Source organism: Danio rerio, chromosome 20 (assembly GCF_049306965.1).
Source record: "Danio rerio strain Tuebingen ecotype United States chromosome 20, GRCz12tu, whole genome shotgun sequence".
NCBI classification, from domain to species: domain Eukaryota; kingdom Metazoa; phylum Chordata; class Actinopteri; order Cypriniformes; family Danionidae; genus Danio; species Danio rerio.
In genome coordinates this window covers 51,796,354-51,822,274 of record NC_133195.1, presented here as the reverse complement: position 1 = coordinate 51,822,274, position 25,921 = coordinate 51,796,354, and the positions used below count along the sequence as shown (strand labels likewise).

Below are 25,921 nucleotides of genomic sequence, written 5' to 3'. Positions count from 1 at the left end.
AATTTCCAGCAAACGAATAAATGATCAATAATGATGAAGTGTGTTAAAAAAACTGATTTATATCCTTAAACACATGCTGTGCCCCATTTGGTCTAAAACCTGACAGGTGGACAAATCTAAGCTTGTTTTTAATAAAGCAAATAATAGAAATATTCATTCATTCATTTTCTTGTCAACTTAGTCCCTTTATTAATCCGGGGTCGCCACAGCGGAATGAACCGCCAACTTATCCAGCACATTTTTACGCAGCGAATGCCCTTCCAGCTGCAACCCATCTCTGGGAGAGATCCACACACACATTCACACACACACACACACAAACACACTCATTCACTACAGACTATTTAGCCTACCCAATTCACCTGTATCGCATGTGTTTGGACTGTGGGGGAAACCGGAGCACCCGGAGGAAACCCACGCGAACACGCCAACTGAAACGCCAACTGAGCCGAGGCTCGAACCAGCGACCGTCTTGCTGTGAGGTGATATCACTACCTACTGCGCCACTGCATTGCCCAAACATATATATGGATATAATAAATAATACTGCTAATAATTATAACATTATACAGAAGCAAATTGTCACAAATAAATTAATTAAGCCCCCCGAAATGAAGAAGGCATGAAAGTATGGTTTTTATATAACTGTAGCCTAGAAAATAATATGTTTTGTAATATTTTATTCCTTTATATTTATATCCTATACATATTCTTATTATATCCTATATATATATATATGCTTCATATTTTAATTATTTTTCATATGTAAAGATATTTGCGCATTGCTCTACATCTTGTGTGTATCAAGCAGTGTGTAACTAACATGCTCTGCGCTGGACTATAGACCGGCTTTGTTCTGGTTTATATAACAGACTATTATAGTTTCTCAAAATAGCAACGCACCAGCAATGCGCCTCAGAACGCTTCCTTTTTAGACCAGAACGCCTCTGGGCGCAAATGCATTTGCAATTTAAACAGTGTGGTGCAAAACGTCAGCTAAAACTAGCAAACAACAATTGCGTCGCCCCTTGCGGCACATTGCACCGCATGTATGATAGGGCCCCAAGAAAGACATACATGCAAAATTCCAGGAGCATAACAGTCACTAATCCTAGTTTGATCACTAATCCCAATTTTAATCAACTATTAAATGATATATTACTGAAACCAATAGAAAATTACTTTAAGGATTTTGTTCACCTCATGACTTTTTACAGAATTCCTAAATTACAGCTTCCCATCTAATGCATGCTAAAAACAAAAATTACAAATGCAGCAGGAACTTAAAATGTGAAACTGTAATTACAATAGACGCCATTTTCTGATTACTATGATTTTTTCCTATTCATTTTTCATCAAGTGGTCTATCCTATGATCGGTCGCCTTGCATGTACCAGAAAAAAGCTGGGTGACATTAAAATGTTCCCACATAACATTCTAAGTAATGCAGTATCACAGCATCTACTAATGTTATGACCAGGGGCGGACTGGCCATCTGGCAAATCTGGCAAATGCCAGAAGGGCCGGACCAATTTTTAAATGTGGGCCGGTCAGTTTTTTTTTTTCTTGTTTTTTTTTAAAATATGTATTGTTTTTACGTGCAGGCAGCTTTTATCTCTTGCTAGATGTGATATTATGATGTTGATAAAAAAATAAAATAAATAAAAATAATAATAATAATAATAATATTAATAATAAATGTTAAACATTTGGCCCAATTGGCGACGGCCGCCTGATTTCAAGATTGGCCGACCCAATCCGAGGTCATCCGGACGTTATCAAAATCTGGGAAGAATGTCATATTATTTTACCATCTGTACACCAAAATAAATACTGAATGTGCGTGTCTGTGGGTGGGGCTGTGTCGGTGTGGTAATGTGGGCTGATGTGGCTACAGTGCCAGGGCTGAATTTTTGTCCCAGTCCGCCCCCTCAAAAACTTTACATGACCACACGCAGAGATCATGTGTGAACAGGCCCTTTTTAAAAATACAAAGCCGATAAAGGTATTTACTGGTCTATTGTTTCTTGAGGTTTGTGAAATGTTTGGCATCAACTTCACATTTACAGTAGTGGCTACTTCATCTTTGTTTTCAACTCATCTCATACAATTAGTTGGTTACTTTACATCTAATAACCCATAATGAAAATTCAGTTTTGTTCCTACACTGCAGGGTGTCAGTTTAAACATGCACCTTGCCAGTCCAGGTGTACAGAACAACAGGTACAGTATTCCCCATATTGACTTTACACTGAGTAAAATAGATGATCTGCCTACTGTTTTCATGCATAACTCTCTCTAACTTCAAATACCTTCCCCTGCTGTAAACTTGATCACACAGCTCTTGCTGATTGTCATATTTACTCAATTCTATGGGAGTGGATATTTCAATCACACTGGCTCAATGTTTGATATATGACAGCTTTACGCCCAGGTTTGTTACAATTGCTTAAAGAAATAGGCGTTGGCTTCAAAAAGGAATGCCTAATCTGGCTCCTTCAGCTTTTCGTGAGTTCATTCTGACATGCTGCTTTGTAGGATTGGACAGATGTAGATATTTTGAGGCATGTAGAATAAATTCATTTATTCATTTTGTTTCCGGCTTAGTCCCTTTATTAATCCAGGGTCGCCACAGCGGAATGAACCGCCAACTTTTCCAGCATGTTTTTACACAGCAGATGCCCTTCCAGCAGCAACCCATCTCTGGGAAACATCCACACATATTCATTCACACACACACACTCATACACTACGGACAATTTAGCCCAGCCAATTCACCTGTACCGCATGTCTTTGGACTGTGGGGGAAACCGGACCACCCGGAGGAAACCCATGCGAAGGCAGGGAGAACATGCAAACTCCACACAGAAACACCAACTGACTCAGCCGAGGCTCGAACCAGCGACCTTCTAGATGTGAGGCGACAGCACTACCTACTGCAGCGCTGCGTCACCCATGTAGAGTAAATGTATTAGCCACAGCCATGTCACCCTGCAGCCCAAGACCGGTTACTCACTGAAGCTAAGCAGGGCTGAGCCTGGTCAGTACCTGGATGGGAGACCACTAGGGAACACTAGGTTGCTGTTGGAAGTGGTGTTAGTGAGGCCAGCAGGGGGCGCTCAACCTGTGGTCTGTGTGAGTCCCAATGCCCCAGTATAGCGAAGGGGACACTACACTGTCAGTGGGCGCCGTCTTTCGGATGAGACGTTAAACCGAGGTCCTGACTCTCTGTGGTCATTAAAAATCCCATGGCACTTCTCGTGAAAGAGCAGGGGTGTAACCCCGGTGTCCTGGCCAAAGTCCCTCTATCGGCCCTTACGATCATGGCCTTCCAATCATCCCCTTCCACCGAATTGGCTCTATCACTGTCTCTCCACTCCACCAATAGCTGGTGTGTGGTGAGCGCACTGGCGCCGTTGTCCTGTGGCTGCTGTCGCATCATCCAAGTGGATGCTGCACACTGGTGGTGGTGTGGAGAGACCCCCCTCATGATTGTGAAGCGCTTTGGGTGTATGGCCATACACAATAAATGCACATTATAAATACACATTACATTTACATTACATTACATTACTTTATAATAGGTAACCCTTTATAGTAACTACACACTATGAATAATTTATTACGCATTAGCAAATAGGTAATTCATTATTTGTTTAGCATGAACTTTACATTAATAAATGTTACTAAGCAGTTTATAACTACATCCTCAAACGCTGTATTCTAGACTTATAAGCGCATGTATAATGTGCTGAATGATTGTGTTTTCATACTTTTATGATTAATTTTTTATTATTAAATTAAGTATTGCGTTACTTACAAACCAGTTATTTAAGAATCGTTGGTGTTTTTTTTAAGATAATTCAAAATGCGTAAGTAAATGATTAATAAACTATTCAAATTAACATTCATACAGTTAGGTCCATAAATATTAGCACTAGGGCTGCACGATTCTGGAAAAAATGTGAATCACGATTTTATTTTTTGCTTACAATCAAGATCACGATTTTCCTCACGATTCTGTAGATGTAAAATAAAGGTTAATATGATTAGCCTATTGTTATTGTTAATTCTCAAACATATGGTAAAACAACAACAGTAATATTAGGCCTAAGTGTAGGTCTACTGTTGCTTAAAATGCAACGTTTTGTATAGTCATTATGGTGGACTTGAACTATGGTGACTTTCAATATGTCCTTGTTTGTTAATTCACAGTAAAATCATGACATCAGAATATAGCTATTCATAATTAATTGATTTATTATGTTTAAGACGTGCTTGTCATCTGTTATTGACAACATTATTAGACCATTTGTTTTCACTGGTAAAATTAGAATTGTCATCAGATTCCTTCTTGCTTGCATTATATTCAACATTGTATATAGACTAGAGTTGTTATACTGACAGTAAACATTTATTTTCATGCACAACACTGTTCGCTATGAAAGAAAAAAAGCATATCAAATGCTTGTCATAATCATAACTCTAAAATGCCATACAATCATAAAAATGATGTGTGCACAGGTTCACTTTCACTTCTGAGAGCGGCTCATGGCTGCTGTCACTGCAAGAAAAACACAAGCATGCAAATCAAACCTCCCGCATGGCCCTCAAACGATTGCTCTGTGCGTTATTTACAACTTTATTATCTGTTATTCACAGCCTATGCAGGTTCAGTTCAGTAAATAAGGCATCATTCGTGCACGCACGCGTTCTCGAAAGTAAGCAAACACCTCGCGGTCAGCTCACGTGTAATTTTTGGGCCAGGAAAACATCATTACATTAAGGCAGAAATTACATCTTGGGTGAATTATACCTTATAAATACAGTATGTGACACTCTTAACGCCATTTGAAGGTGTCAATGTTGCTATGATGACTTGTGCATCTGCATTTACTCTTCTCTCCTGACCTTAAAAATATAATTGGCTGAATCATAGAAAAGCTGAATTAAGATCGTGTGTAGGGTTGAATCGAGATTGTGATCTTTTTTTTGATTAATTGTGCAGCCCTAATTAGCACATTAGCACTAATTAGCACACAAAACGTTTTTGGCTCTATAAACCAACACAATGGATATGAAATGAAACAATCAGGATGTGCTTTAACTGCAGACTGTCAGCTTTAATTTGAGGGTATTTACATCCAAATCAGCTGAACGCTGTAGGACTAACAACAGTTTGCATATGCGCCTCCCACTTGTTAAGGGACCAAAAGTAATTGGACAGAATTATAATCGTAAATCAAACTTTTACTTTTAATTATTTAGTTGCAAATCCTTTGCTGTCAATTAGAGGCTGAAGTGTGGAATGCATAGACATTACGAGACGCTAGGTAACTCCCGAGTGATGATCTGCCAGGCCTCTACAACAACTGTCTTCACATGCTTGTTCTTGGGGGATTTTTCCTTCAGTTTTGTCTTCAGCTAGTAAAATGCAAGCTCAATCGGATTCAGGTCAGGTGATTGACTTGGCCATTGCAAAATATTTCACTTCTTTCCCTTTAAAGAGCCCATATTATACATGAAATAGGGTCATATCCTGGTTGTAAGGGTCTCCAACAACAGTTTAATATGCATGCAAGGTCAAAAATCACTTTCGTGGTCTTATAATCTGCATTTATTTTTACCTAATTATCCCAGCGACTCCTGTATGAATCGTCCAGTGATTCATTTGTTCCCAAACCCATCCTTAGCGCGAAGCTAATCTGCGCTGATTGGACCGATGACAGCCTGTTGTGATTGGTCGACTGCCTTCAGTCAGAGAGTGAAATGCCAAACAACTAATCAGCAATATAAAAGTAATGACAGTTCATACACGCTCGATAGTGTAGGCGTGGATTTTAGCTGCCAGTGGGTCAATGTAAATACAGACGATGGACTTGAAAATTCAGACGACTAACTATTTTATTGAGCAAAATCTCCAAAAACAGTTGAGGAGATCTCCTAGCTTCTCACTCTGCTCTTTTCACAGACACACACACACACATATTGCACACACACACACACACACACACACACACACACACACACACACACACACGCTCGCACTTAACCCTGCTCCGGACGACAACGCGCGCGCGCGCGCACACACACACACACACACACACACACACACACACACACAAACACAAACACACACACACACCTCCGGACGACAGCGCGCGCACACGCACACAAACACAACTCCTAGTCCACGGAGCTCCGTTAAGAAAGCAGCACGCGTCGCGTTTTTAACGTGACTTTGCACGCGGGAAGAGAATATAGCCAGTTAACCTGATACAGTACACTCGGTTACAAGTAACAAATCACAACTAAATACATTTGCAAGCTAGAGTCAACGAGGCAACAACTTTAACCGCACGTACTTACACTTGAGAAATGGAGGAAGAAAAATCCATCCTGACGTCCATCAATAAGTTACTCTTTACTGATCCTTCCTTTAACAAACGCTGATGAAGTATTCTTTCTAGCATGTAGTTTCCAGAAGTTTCCAGTAGTTTCCAACTGCTTGGCTATAATGCTGAGGTTTCATCTTTGGGTAGAGACTCAATATATCCATCTGCAGTGTGACTTCAATCGACCGGCATGTTTGTGTGTGTGTGTGTCTGGGTTTCTGCGTCAGAGGGCGGGACCTCAGGTTTGAAATCTCCCGGGTTTGCGCGTGCACGTGAATAACTTGGTTTCGTTCGTACGTCATGGCGAAACACCTAATGAATCGGTATCAAGGCGATTCGTTTGAAGCACTATGAGTCGACTCTTTTATAGATGAATCAACCGTTTTAAACCCTGTACACTAACAGATTTAAGCCTTAGCTGGATACTTTACTTCACTTAGAGCTGTGTTACACACTACATGGAGGGGAATTTTCAAAAACCCATAATATGGGCTCTTTAATTTGTGCTTTATAAAAGAAAAGGATTTTGTTATATCCACCTCGCTATCATAGATATGGCATAACAATGTACAAAGCAAAATGTCCTTTAAACTCTGATAGGAAAGCCTTCCTGTGTCTTGTGTTGCGTTGCATATTTTTGGCAATAGCCAGAATTTATGGGTCAAAATTATATTTTTTATTTATGCCAAAAATCATTAAAATGTTAAGCATCATTCATGAGGCCCTGGACAAACTGTTTGAAAATTTGTTAAAAATATTAAGAAAAATGCTTTTAAATTTGTGCAGATAAAGTGATAAGCAATGCATATTATTAATCCAAACTTAAATTTTTATATATCTACAGCAGAAAGTTTTAAAATGTCTCCATTTTACATGATTGAACATCTTTACGTAATATTTAAAAGATCTTTGGCATAAATAACAATAATTTTGAGCCATACGATGTGTTTTGGCTAATATACCTGTCCAACAAAAGATTGGTTTGTGTAGGGTCACATACACTCACTGGCCACTTTTTTAGGTACACCTGTCCAACCGCTCGTTAACGCAAATTTCTAATCAGCCAATCGCATGGCAGCAAATCAATGCATTTAGGCATGTAGACATGGTCAAGAGGATCTGCTGCAGTTAAAATCAAGCATTAGAATGGGGAAGAAAGGTGGTTTAAATGACTGAGTGTGGCATGGTTGCTGGTGCCAGATGGGCTGGTCTGAGTATTTCAGAAACTGCTGATCTACTGGGTTTTTCATGCACAACCATCTCTAGGGTTTACAGAGAATGGTCAGAAAAAGAGAAAATATCCAGTGAGCGACAGTTCTGTGGGCGCAAATGCCTTGTTGATGCAAGAGGACAGAGGAGAATGGCCAGACTGGTTCCAGCTGATAGAAAGGCAAAAATAACTCAAATAACCATTAGTTACAACCGAGGTCTGTAGAAGAGCATCTCTGAACACACAAAACATTTAACCTTGAGGCAGATAGGCTAAAGCAGCAGAAGACCTCACGGGTGGCTACTCCTGTCAGCTAAGAACAGGAAACTGAGGCTACAATAGGGTCAGAATTTATCATCAACATGAAAGCTTGGATCCATCCTGCCTTGTATCAACAGTTCAGGCTAGAGATGGTAGTGTAATGGTGTGGGGGATATTTTCTTGGCACACTTTGGACTCTTTAGTACTAATTGAGCATTGTGTCAACGCCAGAGCCTACCTGAGTATTGTGCATCCCTTTATGACCACAGTGTACCCATCTTCCGATGGCTACTTCCAGCAAGATAACACACCAAGTCATAAAGCGTGAATCATCTCAGACTGGTTTCTTGAACATGACAATGAGTTCACTGTACTCAAATGGCCTCCACTGTCACCACATCTCAATCCAATAGAGCACCTCTGGAGTGTGTTGGAACAGGAGATTAGCATCATGGATGTGCAGGGGACAAATCTGCAGCAACTGCGTGATGCTATCATGTCAATATGGAGCAAAATCTGAAGGCAAAAGGAGGTCCAAACCTGTACTTGTAAGGTGTACCTATTAAAGTGGCCGGTGAGTGTACATCCAAATGTATTATCCTTAAACTCTACAAGTAAAGCTGCATGTCGACAATTTATTCCTTTTTGTTTATCAAATGCTTGTCAAATGCATGCTTGTCAGAATGAGGTCCTGTTTGTTTTTGATTTGACAGTCAGAGTAGGAAAAGCCACACGACAGGTCTCTCACACAAATTCTCAGCCACTTCCAACCAGTATGATCAGACTAAAAACCGCCGCTGGGTTGTGGAGAGATTCTTCAGTGGATAATTTTTCAAAAGTGACCCTTAATTGATCACACTTTACAATAAGGTTCATTAGCTAATGTTAGTAATGCATTTACTAACAGGAACAAACAATGAACAATACATTTATTACAGTATTTATTCATGTTAATAAACGTTAGTTAATGAAAATACAGTAGTTCATTGTTAGTTCATGTTAACTCATGGTGCATTAACTAATGTTAACAAGCATGGACTTGGATGTTAATAATGCATTAGTAAATGTTCAATTATGATTAATAAATGCTGTACAGGTGTTGTTCATGATCATGTTAGTAAATGCATTAACTAATAAACCTTATTGTAAAGTGTTACACATTAATTTAAAACCAAACAGAATCAGATTTAATTGAACAAAATTTACTCGTTCAGTGCTCTGCTTCTTGTCTGATAAAATGTTAGACAATCTGAAATATTACACCATTTTATTAATTTGTAATCTTTGTTTCTGTTTATGTAAAGTGGACTCAGTTTACATTGAAAAAAATGTTACAATGTAATTACATCAAAGATTAAAATAGTTGATTGCAATGGCCATTAATCAGCTCTGTAAACATGTCAAACTCTGTAAATAATGCTGGTTTCCACACAATCAATTTGTGGTGAGACATCGTGAAAGAGTTAAGATAACTTATTAATTTTAACAAATTTAGGTGGATTAAACATAAAACAATTAAGTTGTTCCAAAAAAAACTCAAGAATTGTTTTGTTTTTAGTTTATACTAGCCTAAATTGTGTGCAAGTATCATAAAAGGTTTGATTAATTATAATATAATTATAATAATACATTCATTCATTTTCCTTCAGCTTAGTAAATTTTTTTATCAGGGGTTGCCACAGCGGAATGAACCGCCAACTAATCCAGCATATGTTTTACCCTTCCAGCTGCAACCCAGTACTGGGCAACACCCATATGCACTCATTCACACAAACACTAGGCCAATTTTGTTTATTCAATTTGTCTATAGTGCATGTGTTTAGACTGTGGGGGAGAACATGCAAACTCCACACAGAAATGCCACCAGATCCAACCGGGACTCAAACCAGCGACCTTATTTCTGTGAAGCAACTGAATCACCGTGTCGCCCCTATTATTATTTTATTCATCAAATTTAAATGTTTTCAAGAGTTCACACTTGGATATTGTTTGACACATGATAGCAGGTTTGGCATGCTGTCTCGGGAGAGAACCCTGAGCTCGGAGATAATTAAGCCCAGGGCTCCCACTGGTCCACTGAGCATGTAAGGAGAGCACGAGAAAATGTAGTTCTCAAGAGCTCCCCGTGGTAAAGGAAGAAAAGGGGTGTGTGGGGGGTTTCTGCGGAAAACGAAAATGAGAGTAATTTTACCTGGGCTACTTATGGCGAGTTTGGATTAATCTGATTGGCTAACTTGTGATTGTAGATGAGAGACCAGCTGCGGTCAATCATATCACATGCTCCTCTCGAAATTAGTTTGCGATACTTCACTTAATTTATCTTGTTTAATTTGCTTGTGGATTTCATCACATTGAATGTTTGATAACTTACAGGCAATATTAGCAGTGCAGCCAGTTCTTGTTTCAGAAATCATAATAATAATGCAATGCTGTCGCCGTGTGGTCAATGAAGGCAATGCAGTGCGTGTTTTTTTCGTATTATTTCCTGTGAGTGAAGATAAAAATAATACATTTCTTCGTTTATTTACCTGTTTGTAACCTTTTTGGAGCAAATATGATATTCATGATAGTTTTTTCTCGTGTTAAGTGACTATTTAGGTTAGAAAACGGCTATTATATTAGCGTCGAATATAGCTACTAAAGAGCTCCATTATCAATTTGAATATTTTGTATGGGAAACATTTTATTCATAAACCAAAATTTTCTTATTCGTTTTCAAATTATTTTAATTTAAATTGATGTGTTTATTAAATCTCTTTTTGTGAAGAAAAAAAACAAGAAAATCCTAAAATGTAATAATTATTTTGGAAATATCACTGACCTATGCGTCTGTATGCAAATATTTTACTGAATGCAAATATCACTGATGAAAAATCTGTAATTGCTGTTGGGCTGTTTGTTTGTATAATTTATTTAATCTATTTAATTTTTTTTTTTTACAGTTTTATGTGTATTTATAATATTATTTAACTTGATCTGTAAAGTTACTAACATTACAAATGCTTTTATAGGTTTGATCTTTGTATGTGTTATTGAGCCTCGGCTGGGTCAGTTGGCGTTTCTGTGTGGAGTTTGTATGTTCTCCACGCGTGGGTTTCCTCCCGTTAGTCCGGTTTCCCCCACAGTAAAAAAGACATGTACTGGTGAATTGGGTAGGCTAAATTGTCCGTAGTATATGAGTGTGTATGGATGTTTTCCAGAGATGGGTTGCAGGTGAAAGGGCATCCGCTGCGTAAAACATATGCTGAATAAGTTATCCGTTCATTCCTGTGGCGACCCCAGATTAATTGAGGGACTAAGCTGAAAAGAAAATGAATGAATGAATATTAGCGCCACCTTCCTGCGGATCACAGCATTTTGAAAATGGAGAATATAATTAAATTTTATTATAATTGTTGCAAAACAATTCACATAGCCTACTTTGTCTTATTATTTGCCTAAAGTTTTGATAGGCTATACACTACCTGGCAAAAGTTTTGTGGTCAATCCCAGTTGTAAGAGCAACAAAGAATAATTTGACTTCCAGTTGATCATCTGGAAAGGTAGCAGAAGGTTGATTTTTCATGTGATCATCTGCTGAACTGCCTCCCAATCTTCACAAATATTGCAGAAGACCTATTGGAAGCCACATGGACCCAAGATTCTCAAAGAAATCTGTCAAGTTTGGTGAAGGAAAAATCATGGTTTGGGGTTACATTTAGTATCGGGGCATGCAAGAGATCTGCTGAGTTGATGGCAACATCAACATTGGGGCAAACAAAGAAGGTCAAGATGCTCCAGGATTGGCCTTCCCAGTCACCAGACATGAATAATATGAAGCATATCTGGGGTAAGATAAAGGAGGAGGCATTGAAGATGAATCCAAAGAATCTTGATGAACTCTGGGAGTCCTGCAAGATCGCTTTCTATGCCGTTCTAGATGACTTTATTTATAAATTATTGGAGTCATTGCGATGTATGGATGCAGTCCTCCAAGCTCATGGGAGTCAGACACAATACTAGCTATTTTTCCACCGCTCCATGACTTCTATTATAGAAGATTTTCTTATGATTAAACTTATGTGAGTGGTTACACTTTACGGATTAATTAAAAAGAAAGGAACCAAAAACAGAGGCTACTAAACTTTAGCTACTTCCTCAAGTTTCATTTTTACTAATGTACACTGATTTTAATAAACACAAACCAAGAAATTACATTTTACAGCACAGCACATTAATAAAAAATAAAGCAAATTGAAAATACAAAGCTGTTTGGGATATTGATCAACACAAGTCAAGAGCACATTATTGGATTTTTGTCTTGTAGATCTAAAACCTATAATAAATTCCCACATTACCAAAAAATGGCCAACATATTTAAACATTTTGGACAAATTAGATATTCCCAGTGCATATTTTATCAATGGGAACAGATTTTTTCATATTTGTCTAACTGAATGGGCAATTCAGGACCCACATGTTTAAAAAAAAAAAAAAAAAAACATTAAATCACATAATCTAGTCTTGATTTTGTAGGCATATGTGTTATTCAAAAACTAGGTGGGTTCAATCAGGATTTTATTTAGTCTTTGAGCCATGCATTTTTCTACATAATATTTGATTTATGAAGCATTCCTGCCCTAAGACTAGCAAGTCTAACCTGTGTTTTGAAGCACTTATTTGTAGACCCATCTTACTTGATACTTGTAATGCTGCCATTGAACAAAAGATGGCGATGTTGGCATGCTTTTTCCTTTTGAGTTGATTGTCTTTGAGCTAGTTAACACGTTTTTTTGTTAAATGTAACGTACTTTAATCTACTTTAATCGTTGTTTTTAGTAACAATTAATATAGCCTTGCCTGTTGTTCAATTTCCTTATTCATTTTTAGAGTTTCAAATTTGTGGTTAAAATAAGAGTAAAGCAAAAGGAGGAATGAACTTGAAACTGCAGGCCTCACATTATCACCACAAGTGTTTTTTTTTTTTTATCACACCACTTTTTAAAATGATAAATCAATGTTTACTTATCACTTTTCATTGGCGGTGGGTCAACAGAAGTGTTATACAATTCTCTTGCAAAAAAAATTTGTAAGTGCAATTATATTTTAGCCTATATTTTGCTAAATATTTGTTGATTGTTCAGATTGAGATGTATTTGTTTCATGTTAGTTAAAGGGATTCACTTAAGAATGATAATTTACTGACTAATTGACTACTCACCCTCAGGTGGTTTCAAATATTTATTAGTTTAATTCTTCCTCTTTACAAAAAAGGAAGATACTTTTGAAGAATGCTGAATCATCTAACCAGTGACTTTAATAGTTTAAATTGCAAATATGGAAGTCAGTGGTTACAGATTTTCAGCTTTCTCCTAAATAGCTTATTATTTTGTGTTTAACAGAAGAAACTCTTCTTTTTTAGGGGTGAACTATCCCTTTAATGTGAAGTGTAGTCTAAAATATTAGATAAAAGATTTTTAAAAATGCTACATATTTCTACAATTAAACTCTTATTTCAATTTTTATTTTCAATTCCAAATTTCAATATATTAAAATACCAATATTAGCTGTTATTCAGATTTTGCATTAAAGTGTCAGGAAAAGTGCATTTCTATGCTCCCATTTTCATTTACAAACCTCAGTATATTAAAATACTGATATTTTATGTTGTTTATTTTGCATAAAAAGTATCAGTAAAAGTGCATTTCTAAATTTCCCTTTTCATCTACAAACCTCAATATATTAATATTTATTTGTTGTTGTTCAGATTCTGCATTAAAGTGTCAGGAAACGTGCATTTCCCATATTCCCATTTTCTTTTTCAAACCTCAATACATTAAAATACCAATATTTGATGTTGTTTATTTTGCATAAAAAGTGTCAGTAAAAGAACATTTACATATACAAATATTAAAATACTAATAGTTGCTGTTGTTCAGCATTGAAATGTCAGGAAAGGTGCATTTCTATTGCACTTTCATTTACAAACCTCTATTTTTTTAAATACCGACATTTGCTTTTGTTTATTTTGCATTTAAAGTGGTGGTCCACTGTGATATCATATTTTAAACTTCAGTTGATGTGTAATGTAGCTGTGGAAACATAAACAACATCTCTGAATGTAAAATGCTCTAAGTTCAGTGCAAATGGAGACCTTGGTTTTTACAGAGTTAGCTTAGCAAAGCCTACAATGAACGAATTTTGGGGACTACAAAAAATACTTCTGCCCCCTGTGAGATAACAAAGGTTTGTTTATTGTGCACACAAACTGCACAGCTTAGGGCCGTGGCTAGAGGCGCTGTGATGTTATAGCAGAGATGAAGCTAAAAATGTGTCTAAATGCTGCTGTTTCCACAGAGCTTCGTCTGTTTCTATATTTGGGCTTCCAAATGGCACGAAACAAAAACATAAGTGCTTACAGTTCAATATTAATTATGTTCCAGAGAATTATAAAATACAAAGCAAGCATGATTTGACAAAACAGCTCCAGAATCTCTCCCAGTTCAGTGCTGGATTCGGCTAAAATCTCAACTCAGAAGCTGTGAACCTCAACCTGTTAGTGTTTTTATTAGTTAAAATGGATCATGACATGTACAGTGTCTAGCGTTAACGGTATGCTGTAGCAACGATGTAAACAATGGGAAATGCTGATTTGCACTGCAAACGATTGAGCTACAAATCCATATTTATCAGTCAAACTGCTGTAAACACACACACACTCCACCAGCACGTTCATGTCTCTTATGTGTGTGCGCGACTTTGCATTGATTGTCTTTAGGCAGCTTTTCCATGCGTTTCACATCTCAGATAATGAAGTCGCAAAAGCTATGTGGATGATTCATATTACTTACACCTGCATATTCCGGATACATGTGAAAGGCGTCGTGTAACACGTAGTTTAAAAAATACAGGATAGCTCACCTAACTCGTGGTAGCAGCAGAAAAATAAATTAAGGCTCACACAGGTCGCATCCCACATCTTGTGCTTTATTCTTCTGTCATATATTACAGAAAATAACTTAATCCGAGCATCAGAGAAAAAGAAAAAAAAAAACCTGTGCACATGCGCTTGTTAAAGTTCACACACACACACACACACACACAATGGCAAACGCTTTTAAAGGAGCCGCACCCCATTTTCACTCCTTACAGACACTTGGACGTGGAGCCGATCCGCAAATCGCAGATGACCAATCAGAGTCACTTAAGAGCGGGCCTATCAGAGAAAGTAGGAAATATATCAGTCATTTTCATGTTAGCTAAGTAGCCGTGTATAATCAAAGTGAGATATGAAAAAGTAACGTGATTTCCTTCAAGTGAAACATGAGCACACATTGCTTTGCATCTAATAAACACTACCAAGCCTTAAAATTACATTCAGGACCACCCCTTTAAGTCTCAGTAAAAGTGCATTTCTAAATTGCCATTTTAATTACCAAACTTCAATATATTAAAATACAGAGTGTTGTTCAGATTTTGCATTAAAATGTCAGGAAAAGTGCATTTCTATATTCTGTTTCATTTACAAACCTCAATGTATTAAAATACTAATGTTTACTCTTGTTTAGTTTTTGCATTAAACTGTCAGGAAAAGTGCATTTCCAAATTCCCATTTTCAAATACAAGCTTATATATGTTAAAACACCAATATTTGTTGTTGTTTATTTTGCATAAAAAGTGTTAATAAATGTGCATTTCTAAATTCCACTTTTCATTTACAAACCTCAGAATATTAAAATGCTGATGATTGTCTATATGTTTATTTTGCATTAAACTTTTAGGAGAAGTGCAATTTTAAATTACACGTTTGATTTACAATTTTCAATACATTAAAATATTGATATTTTGTTCAGATTTTGCATTGAAGTCTCAGGAAAAAAGTTAATTTCTAAATTCCCATTGTCATTCACAAACCATATTATAATACCAATATTTGCTGTTGTTCAGATTTTGCATTAAAGTGTCAGTAAATGTGCATTTCTAAATTCACAATTAATTTTATAAATATTAAAATACTAATATTTGCTGTTGTTCAGCATTAAACTCAGTAAAGGTGCATTTCTAAATTGACATTTTTTTTTAAACCTTTATATATTAAAATACCGATATTTGCTGTTGTTCATATCTTGCATAAAACTGTCAGTGAAAGTGCATTTCTAAACTCCTATTTTCATTTCCAAACCTCAGTATGTTAAAATACCCATATTTGCTGTTTAAAGTGTCAGAAAAAGTGAATTTCTAAATTCCCATTTTATTTTCCAAACCTCAATATATTAAAATAAATGTGCTGTTGTTTAGATTTTGCATTAAAGTGTCAGTAAAAGTGAATTTCTAAATTCCCCTTTTCATTTACAAACCTCAACATATTAAAATGCACGTGCTGTTGTTAATATTTTGCATTAAAGTGTCATGAAAAGTGAATTTTGTAGCTGTATATCCGTGATGGGCAGAACATGAACAGTGGGGCGGAGTCACGAGCTGTCTATTGTGACTGATGCTTTGTGACGCGTCAAATTGAGCGCACGAGCCAGTCTGCTGGACGGACGTACTTTCTCAAGTGGATCAAAGATTACTGAGGAAAAAAACCCGGCTTAGTCCTAAACTCAGACACATAAGTCATAAAAAAGCAGAAGAGGGCAGTCTTTAGCGGGAGACACGGGGAAACCTCTCAAATGCTGCACGGGACCACAGCAGCACAGTTAAAGGTTACGGGAGCACCACCGCTGTATAGGGAAATATCACAATGCAAATGGGTAAGTTCCTTTTCATCTGTTTTAACATGGTTAGAATTGCGCCTTAATATAATAATGAGTAAGAAACTAATAACTTGGATGCATCTATGATTTTGTTTATTTGTGTATAGGCTATTATGTTGATTAGAGCAGTATATGGCACGTAAACATTGTAGATTTCGATAGATTCTAGGCTACATCAGACCTAAACAGGGAAAAAAAATCAAAGTGGCTAAAAAAATAGAATTAATAAGGGGTGTTGTACAAAAATAATGCTATTTCTCCTCTAAAATGACACGTTTAATTCTATGCGTTAAGGTTATTTGCAGTTTTCTGCAAATGATAGCATTAGCATAGTCTGTACAGTTTAGTTGAGCTCTGATATTTCAGTCATTTTAATATGAGGATATAAGTTTTATTCGGCCTGTACTTTTATTCAGCCTAGATGTTGTACTTTCTACTAATAATAGGTAGCCTGAAACAGTTCATAATACAAAACTTCCTTTAAATAAATTCGCTATAAGACAAATTGCTGTTTTTGATTCACTAGTATCAAACGCGTTGAATAATATTGCATAACCGCAAAACTCTTCGATAATGCAATGCTTTTTTATTATTTTAAAAGTTCATATAGCAAAAAAAAATGTTCTTCAAGCTAAAAAAAAATCATTTTAGTTTGTCTTTAACATTTAAAGAAAAATTCTGTTTGATAATTTTGCGAAACATTCTGAAAAGTTTAGGTTGGGATTATGTGAATAGTAAACTTTTAGAGCTGCATTTGAGAGAAATTATATCCTGGAAGAAAAAAAAAACTTTTCGTTTTGAGAACATTGTTAAAGACCGGACGAAACTTATTTATTTAAGATTAATGAAAATAGATAGTTTTCTAAAGCAATTAACACGAAAGTGCAATTGAAGTTCGAGTATCATTTAAAATAGGGTCAAGTGTTATTTTAAGGTATTTTAATACACTGTTAACTTACTAAACTATGAATTTGCTGCTTATTAGTAGAGGTGGTTCTGTTTGGCTTGGATTAAGCTGTCTGAAATATTCTTCTGAAATTAGCATTTTTGTCAGCAGTCCAGTCCTGTTTATGTTCAGTTGCTTTACTTTGAAAGGCAACGAAAATAACCTATTTTTTTACCATAAAACTGAAAATCATGAACACACACAGAAACCTGAGGAAATGCTAATTGTATAAGGAAAGATTTTCAGGCGGCACATTTTTTTTTTTTTTTTTTTGAATTGTTCATAAAGCATTATAGGCAGGCAATAACCTAGTATTAGTAACGGGAATGGGCAGGCCAACTATTAAAAAATAAAGGGACAAAATTTTTCACTGTGGTGGTACCCTTTTAAAAGGTGCATTTTTGTTATTTTAGGCTCCTATTATGTAAATGTATGGTAGGCTATATATGGAAACTTTAGACAATGATAAGGTCCTTTACGATACCAATATGATTTATTTGGTGCTAATTTGTACCCTTTGTATGCAGAAGTACACTGGAAAAAATGCATTTGATTTACTGATTGTTTTAAGGTAAGTGGTGCAAACAATTTATATGGGCTGAATTTAAACAAATTAAATTTACTAATGTTCATCTGAACTTCTCTGTTTAAATTCGGCCCATATAAATTGATTGCAACCACTTAACTTAAAAAAAATTGTTGATCCAATTAATAGCCTAGTTTTTTCAGTGATAGCCTACCTTTATAACGGGCGCGGCTTCAGTGACAGATTTTATACCAGTTTTTCTGACAATGCAAAAAGTGTTGCTCAAAATGATAATCATTACACATTAATAGCTAATGATAAATCTGCGTTGAGCAGAACTATTTTAAAACGCAGTGTTTCCTTCTTGCAGATCAGACGTACGGGGAGGTGAATCAGCTCGGCGGTGTGTTTGTCAATGGTCGGCCGCTTCCCAATGCCATCCGGATCCGGATTGTGGAGCTGGCGCAGCTGGGAATCAGACCCTGCGACATCAGTCGACAACTCAGGGTCTCTCATGGATGTGTGAGCAAAATCCTGGCCAGATACAACGAGACCGGCTCCATTTTGCCCGGCGCAATCGGTGGGAGTAAACCTCGGGTCACAACGCCAAACGTGGTGAAAAGCATAAGGGATTATAAACAGGGCGACCCTGGGATATTTGCTTGGGAAATACGCGACAGACTGCTAGCCGACGGAGTGTGTGATAAATATAATGTTCCGTCTGTGAGCTCCATTAGTCGCATTTTAAGAAACAAGATTGGGAACCTGTCTCAGCCGAGTCAGTATGACAGCAAAACCTCCCCGCCGCAGATCTCCTACAATCCCGTGTATCCGTACTCATACCCGAACACCATGTCACCCACCGGCTCCAAACTTGGCAGTCCTCCGGCTGTGTCTGTCAGCTTGTCCCGAGCCTGGCCCTCAGTCCACACCGTTAGCAATATATTAGGAATACGGGCTTTCATGGATCCTGCAGGTAATTCAACTACTATATTAAAGATAGCCCTTCAGGATTTGCGCATTCCAAGTCAAAGTTTGACGGCCTATACAGTTTTACGCATGCGTCATGTCGGAATGTTTAAAAGGTTTAAAGAAAACGAATGCATGTGGGATTTATTGGGAATCTGTTTGTTTGGATTATAATTGCATGCTTGTGCACGTTATGTTACGTTTGCTGTTTGTAAAAGTCGTAATTAGTAAAATTAAAAAAAACTGCTCTGAAGAACGCATCCATCATATAAAGGATATTTATAATGCATGAGTTCTCTAGAGCGGTGTTTTATTCATATTAAATACGATTTAGCTGCTAGAAAAAAAAGAGACTTTTTGAGGCTCACGACAGAGGCTATAAAATGCCGGGCTGTTGTTTTCTTTTCTCCAACCGTGAAGAAAAGTAATTTATATTTAATTGAAAAAAAGAACCCAATGTTGAGGTTTTCTATATTTGACAAAACATTGTTACCACAACGCAGGATTTAGCTAAATGCTTTGCTTAGCCTATATCCTGGTTGGGTATTTATTGGGCTTCGTTTTAAATGGTGTTTGCATTTTCCGAGAAGCAGATAATTTCCAGACTAGGTCAATCAGATATCTCTCTATTTTTGTGCCTAGATCTGGTGCATCATGACATAATATAAACCTATGTTTTATAATTATAATGTTTGTTGTTGACAACGTGCAGCTTCTGCAACTATTCAAATTGGTTTGCTTTAATTATTTTAACAGCAATTGCTGGATCAGAGAGTTATCAGCCCAAAATGGAGGACTGGACGGGCGTCAACAGACCTTCGTTTCCTTCCGTTCACGGAGTCAACGGCATCGATAAGCCCCCTTTAGAAAGTGACATTAAGTACACCCAGGTGAATTTATTGGTTTATTTATTTAAGCGTAGGATATGCGTAATTTTTGATGCATGATTATATGTATAATTTTTTTTTTGATGCATGATTATATGTATAATTTTCAATTTCGTGCGCAATTATATTTGCATGTTCCAAAAGCGAGCTGTTATAATATATATATTTTTTACTTTTTAGATTGTCTTTTGTCTTGTAAAGATCGTTTTAATATTTAAACACACTTTTCGGCAATAAGAAACATTCTGTAAAATGGAAACGCTCCAGAGTTTTTTTTCTTTCATGATAATATCCATACCATGAACCTTTATCTTTCAGAAAGGATAGATCTGTGCAAAGAAATTAATTGCATCTGATTAAAAGTGTTCAGTCAATTTGAGTTGAAATGTTTCATCCATCACTCAAAAAATGACATTGCTGTTTGTTCAAGCTTATTTAAAAGAAGCTAAAACAACAACATTCTTGAGTTTTTTTATGAACAACTTGATTGTTTTGGCTTCAATCCACTTACTTTTGAACAAACTAGTTAACTTAATTATTTCATGTTTTCCCAACACAAATCATTTGTGTTGGAAACCCAGTATTATTTATTTATTTATTTTATTTTTTGCAGTGTTTTCTTACTCAGTATTTATTTATTGCATTTATTGAATCAATTACTAATATTTAGATGGGTTAATTTATTGATTGCATTTTATTATTATATAACCTTTTATATTGTATTTGTCATTCTTCTTGTGTTACTAATAAGTTATGTATTTAATTTAATTTCTAGGCTTCATCAAATTTATCGGGATATGTTCCTGCGTGCGCGTACTCCGCCACTAATCAGTACGGTGTTTACGGTGGACATGGTAATTACGGGCACTGGCAGTCTCAGAGCGCAGGTCTCAGTCATCCGAACACCGGCACGATGATCCAGAGCCCAAACCTGCACAGCGCATTATCCTTCAAAAATACTAGCCGAGAAGGTAAGCCACTTGTGCACACGACACTATAACAATAAAGTAAGCAATATTCGACCAGAATACAAAATTATTTTAACTGAAATGTTAAACTTTGCAGACTGTAGCTACGCATATTTATGAAGATTTATAATATAAAATATGAATAAATATTTTAAATCAAATAATTATTTTTTAAAAATAAAAGTCCTGCATGGTGCAACAAATTCCTTGTGCAAACAACCACATTTGTTTTTATTTATATTGTTTTTTAAGCTTTATGCCATATAGAAATACTATACTAATAATGTATAGTGCTTTTTTAAACCATACTAATGCAAATTATTAAAATTAATCTGTTGTGGTAATTTTATAGTTGCCATTATAGCACAAAAAATATAGTTATAATAACAAATGACCCAATACTGTAGCTTTCTACAACTACAGGCTGTATTATACTTCAAAAGACCACAATTTACTGTAGTAAAAACTAAAGGATACTACTGTACTTATTACAGCTTATCAGTATACTGTTGTTGATATTGCAGAATGCTGCAGTAGTTTTGTAAATATCACTACACTGTAAAAAAAATCCTGGTTGCCTTAAACTTTTAAGATGAATCTATTTAACCTTATGAGTCCATTGGATTTATAATATTTTAAACGGACTTAAAACAGCTTGCAAAACTTGAGTAACTTATATTAATAAGTTATAATGACCCAAAACATATGTATTTAGGACTAATTGAATATATCAGCTTTTACAGTGTGCTAATACTACTAATTTTCAAAATGACTATAGTATTTACTGCAAATTAATATAATATTTTGTAATGTGGACATATATTGCATGCATTTAGACAGATTATTTTGAATATTGAGTCTATGTGTATTGTATTATTTGTGTCCTGGTGTTTTTACATAACTTAAGAGCATGCAATTTTGGGGAATTATAGTCTGAGATATGTTTTTATGTCACATTGTGCGCTAGAAAATACACTCTAAAAAATGTTGGGTCATTTCAACCCAATTCTGGGTGTAATGGGGACTAACACAACTCCTGGGTTATTTCTTTTTTAATTAAATGAATAGACCAAATTTAATCCAATGGGTTTTGGTTAGCCCATATTTTACAAAATTTGGGTTTAAATAACTCAGCATTTCTAAGAGAGTACAGTTTAAATATTTCTGCTGCATTTTTTCATGTTTCTCTTTGTGAAGCTTCTGGAAATGGTTTCCTACCATTTTTTTTTCTTACCAACACCACACCTGCCAGATTATACCTACAATTGAATTAAAAAACAAAACAAAATCACACTGACATTGTAAAGGAAGGATATAGCTTTTAGAAAGAGCTGAAAGGCTTGTTTGCATCTTGTTTGCTCCATAAACACTTGCTCTCTTTTGGCTCCAGCTGTAGAGAGAAAGAGTCCACTGAGCAAACACCAGCACGAGGGTCTGAGCGCTGTTCATGGACTCTCAGACTCATAAGAACACAAAGACCACCGAACAGAAAAGCAAAGCACCACTTTCATCATGCAGTTCATCCTTCATGTGCAGCTTCATGGGCTCGTTCATCAGTAAGTTCTGGATAAAACACACCTGAATGTTTCACACCGTTACGGACAAGTGGGATCTGAAGCTGTGGAGATACTGTACCACAGAAGATTTCTGCAATATTTGCAGTAGATTTGTTTGTTGTTGTTGTTTTTTATGGTGCAAATCAGTTATAGTGTCAGGCTGTTGTTATAAATGGACTGCAATGGGGTTGAATATTCTCTTGTTAGTAAATCAGCCTTGTTAAAGTGGTTAGGGAAATGAGTTGCATTTGTATGTGTCTGTATGATATTGAATGGCCTTTGAGTTGGTAATATGTGCATATCTATTTTTATAAATTTATTTCTGCTTAATAAAGGCATGGCAAAAGTGAACTGAACTCGTTTTGCGTTTCATCAGTTCTGTATGGCTGAGTTCTGCTCAACAGTCACAGTCAAGATAACATGTTTACAGAGAGATTATGTGGGATTTTGCTGTCGATGTTTGTTCACATGACTGAAGATCTGCTCGGACAACCATATAAATAAACAGATGATCCCATCAAATTGTTGCCATAAGTTAGTTTAGATGACCTTATGTGACAAAAAACACACTCAAATATGAGTACCTTTGCTGCTTGTTTGAGCTACTTACTTAAAATAAGCCGAAACAACACAATTCTTTGCTCTTTTTAGAGGATAGCCTAATTGTTTCATGTTGAATCTACTTAAATTTCTAAAACAAATTAAGTTAACTTAATCGATTTATGTTGGGACAACATAAAGATTTTATGTGGAACCCAGCATTTTTACACTGAATTCAAAACAATCGATTCGAGTTGGAGCCACATGAAATAATTAAGGTAACTTATTATAAATTTAAGTAGATTGAACATAAAACATTTAAGTTCACATTTTGAAAAAGCCAAAAATTATGTTGTTTCGGCTCATTTTAAATAAGTAGCTTGAATAAACAGCAAACATAATTTTTGAGAGCATAATACATTCATTACATTACCTTAAATAAAGTTTATTGCGAGTAACCAGTGCGATATAAGAGGAGATCGTGTCTTTGAGAAATAGCTACACAAATAAAATTAGTAAGGACTTTTAAATAATTTAGAACATTTGAAACAATTAATCAATAAAAATGCAATAAATTAAATGCACTATACACTGATACATATATTCAGTGTATATGTGTATTCAGTGAATATGAAACACAAGTTTGTTACTAAGTTAATCGAGTTTCACCTACTTTTTTTGTTATGCAAAGCTTAACTCAAAATTTAAATTAAGTTTGAATGATGTAAGGTATACAATATATGTTATAACTTGTGTGTGTGTGTGTGTGTGTGTGTGTGTGTGTGTGTGTGTGTGTGTGTGTGTATATATATATATATATATATATATATATATATATATGTATAATCTTTGATTTAAGTTAAAAAGCAAGAATTAATGACAGTGTAGGCCTACAACAATAACGCCATGGGTACACAGTGAAATATTCGGCTTGCATTTCAGAGCAATTTTGTTTCAATGTAATTAACTATTAAAATCATATGTTATAGAGAAAAAAAAACTTTACAACTAACCAGAATCTATCTTGCTTTAAATAGAGTACATACAGTGTATATTTAGTGTATAGTGCATTTAATTTTCCATCGTGTTTTCATTAATTAGTCGTGATACGCTGTTATAACACGCTATACACGCCACTATACACTGACGATATATTCAGTGTATAATGAATATATTATGAATACAAACTACACATTTTCCCTGCTTGTTCAAACTACTTATTTAAAATGAGCTGAAACAACACAATTATTGAGGGACAACTTAATTGTTTTATGTTTAATCCACTTAAATGTGTAAAACAAATAACAGGTTAACTTAATTTCTTCATGTTGTCCCAGCAAAAAACGATTGTGTGAAACCCATAATTTTTCTAGTGTGGTTATTTCCAGAAATATTAATTGCTTGTTGAACTGTTTAAATGTAATGTTATTAATTGATATATAAAATACCCTTAAATGTTCTTGAATTTGAATTGCATTTGAATTTGTATTGTTGTATTTTAATTTTATTCATGATGAACTGCAATTACAATTTTTACATTTAATCTAATTCATCTTTATTTCTATAGCGCTTTTACAACGTAGATTGTGTCAAAGCAGCTTAAGATTGAAGTTCTAGTATAAGTTGAAAACGTGTCAGTCCAGTTTTTAGAGTTGAAGTTCAGTTCAGTGTGGTATTAATTTCACTGCTGAAAGTCCAAACACTGAAGAGCAAATCCAACAATGCGCAGCTCCACAAGTCCCAAACCAAGCAAGTCCCAAACCAAGCAATGGCGACAATGATTAACAACAATTAACTAAGATAAAACACTTTGCATTTGACATTTAAACATTATTAATAATTGGAATTGCTGTTGTTGTTATTATTGTTGTAGTTTTATTTATTTTTGTTAAATTGACAGGAATTAAATGAGGTATTCGACGTCATTATATTATTATAATCCGTATTCATTTGCAAACTGTGTCTGTCTAAAGTTAGTCACATGCACGCAAGCATGTTTTAGGACTGGAGAACTGGAGAAATAAAACCGTGCCTGGGGTTTACAAGGAAAGTCTTAAAACCTCTTCAAGTAGAACAACTATAAACCTATATATTATCCTTCACATCGTCGCACGATCACGTTGTTTATTTTAAACGCGGTGCAGGTTTGCTTTCTTGCTCGTAATGTCCGCTCTTTTTAAAGCAAGATGTAGGCTATTCTGGTTAGATGTATAGTCTTTTATGTAATGTTTGCAGTGTTTTTAATAGTTCAATGCATTAAAACAAAGTCGCTCTGAAAGGCATGCCAAATATTTCACTGTCACGACGGTGTTATTGCTGTACACTGTAAATAATTCTTTCTTTTTTTAGTTGAATCAAAGAAACTTTTATAGGTACATCAACTTATATCAGTCAAACTGAGTTAAAATATTGAGTTAAGCTTTGCATATCTAAAAAATATAGTTATAACTCGAATAATGTGAAATAACAAACTTGTTTTCATGACCTTTTCACAGTCTAGGGCTATAGATGATTGAATTTTCTATTATCACATATTAAAACCTCATAGTTTCATGTTCATGCCTGAATGGGCTACATGAATTAATAATTAAAAATCAAATAGTTGAACATTTATTAAAACAATACAATACATTGTAATAAATTGGGTTTTATGTAATTTGGCGTGTTATATTTTGTTTTTTATATGCATTCATATTTTTACTTGTTTTTTGTTAAATTTTATTATACGTTTATAGTAGTAAAGCCAATTATTTTTCACTTACCAGACCTTTTTTATCTCAGATGTTAACATTTTTAGCAGTCCTAAATGTCTACTGAATTCCGAAATTTCACTGAATTTAACACTTCCATCCTTCTTTTTGTTATTATTATTATTATTATTATTATTATTATTATTATTATTATTATTATTATTACTGTAATACCTTT

The 25,921-nt window shown here is 35.4% G+C and overlaps 1 protein-coding gene across 2 annotated transcripts in view; it reads left to right on the top strand.

Annotated features, from left to right (window-relative positions):
- pax1b (paired box 1b) overlaps positions 1–22,805 on the top strand; it is a 93,942-nt gene extending 71,137 nt beyond the window's left edge. Inside the window, exons 1-5 of one of the 2 annotated variants that reach the window (XM_695785.10) lie at positions 16,455–16,598; positions 18,444–19,049; positions 19,799–19,932; positions 20,705–20,900; positions 22,288–22,805. In XM_695785.10, coding sequence (XP_700877.6) covers positions 16,589–16,598; positions 18,444–19,049; positions 19,799–19,932; positions 20,705–20,900; positions 22,288–22,364 — 1,023 coding nt within the window. In that variant the 5' untranslated portion in view covers positions 16,455–16,588 and the 3' untranslated portion in view covers positions 22,365–22,805. Of the gene's footprint in view, positions 1–16,454; positions 16,599–18,443; positions 19,050–19,798; positions 19,933–20,704; positions 20,901–22,287 lie in introns of those variants that run through there. The other variant, XM_073933824.1, reaches the window with a different exon arrangement.
- Positions 22,806–25,921: the final 3,116 nt, after the last annotated feature.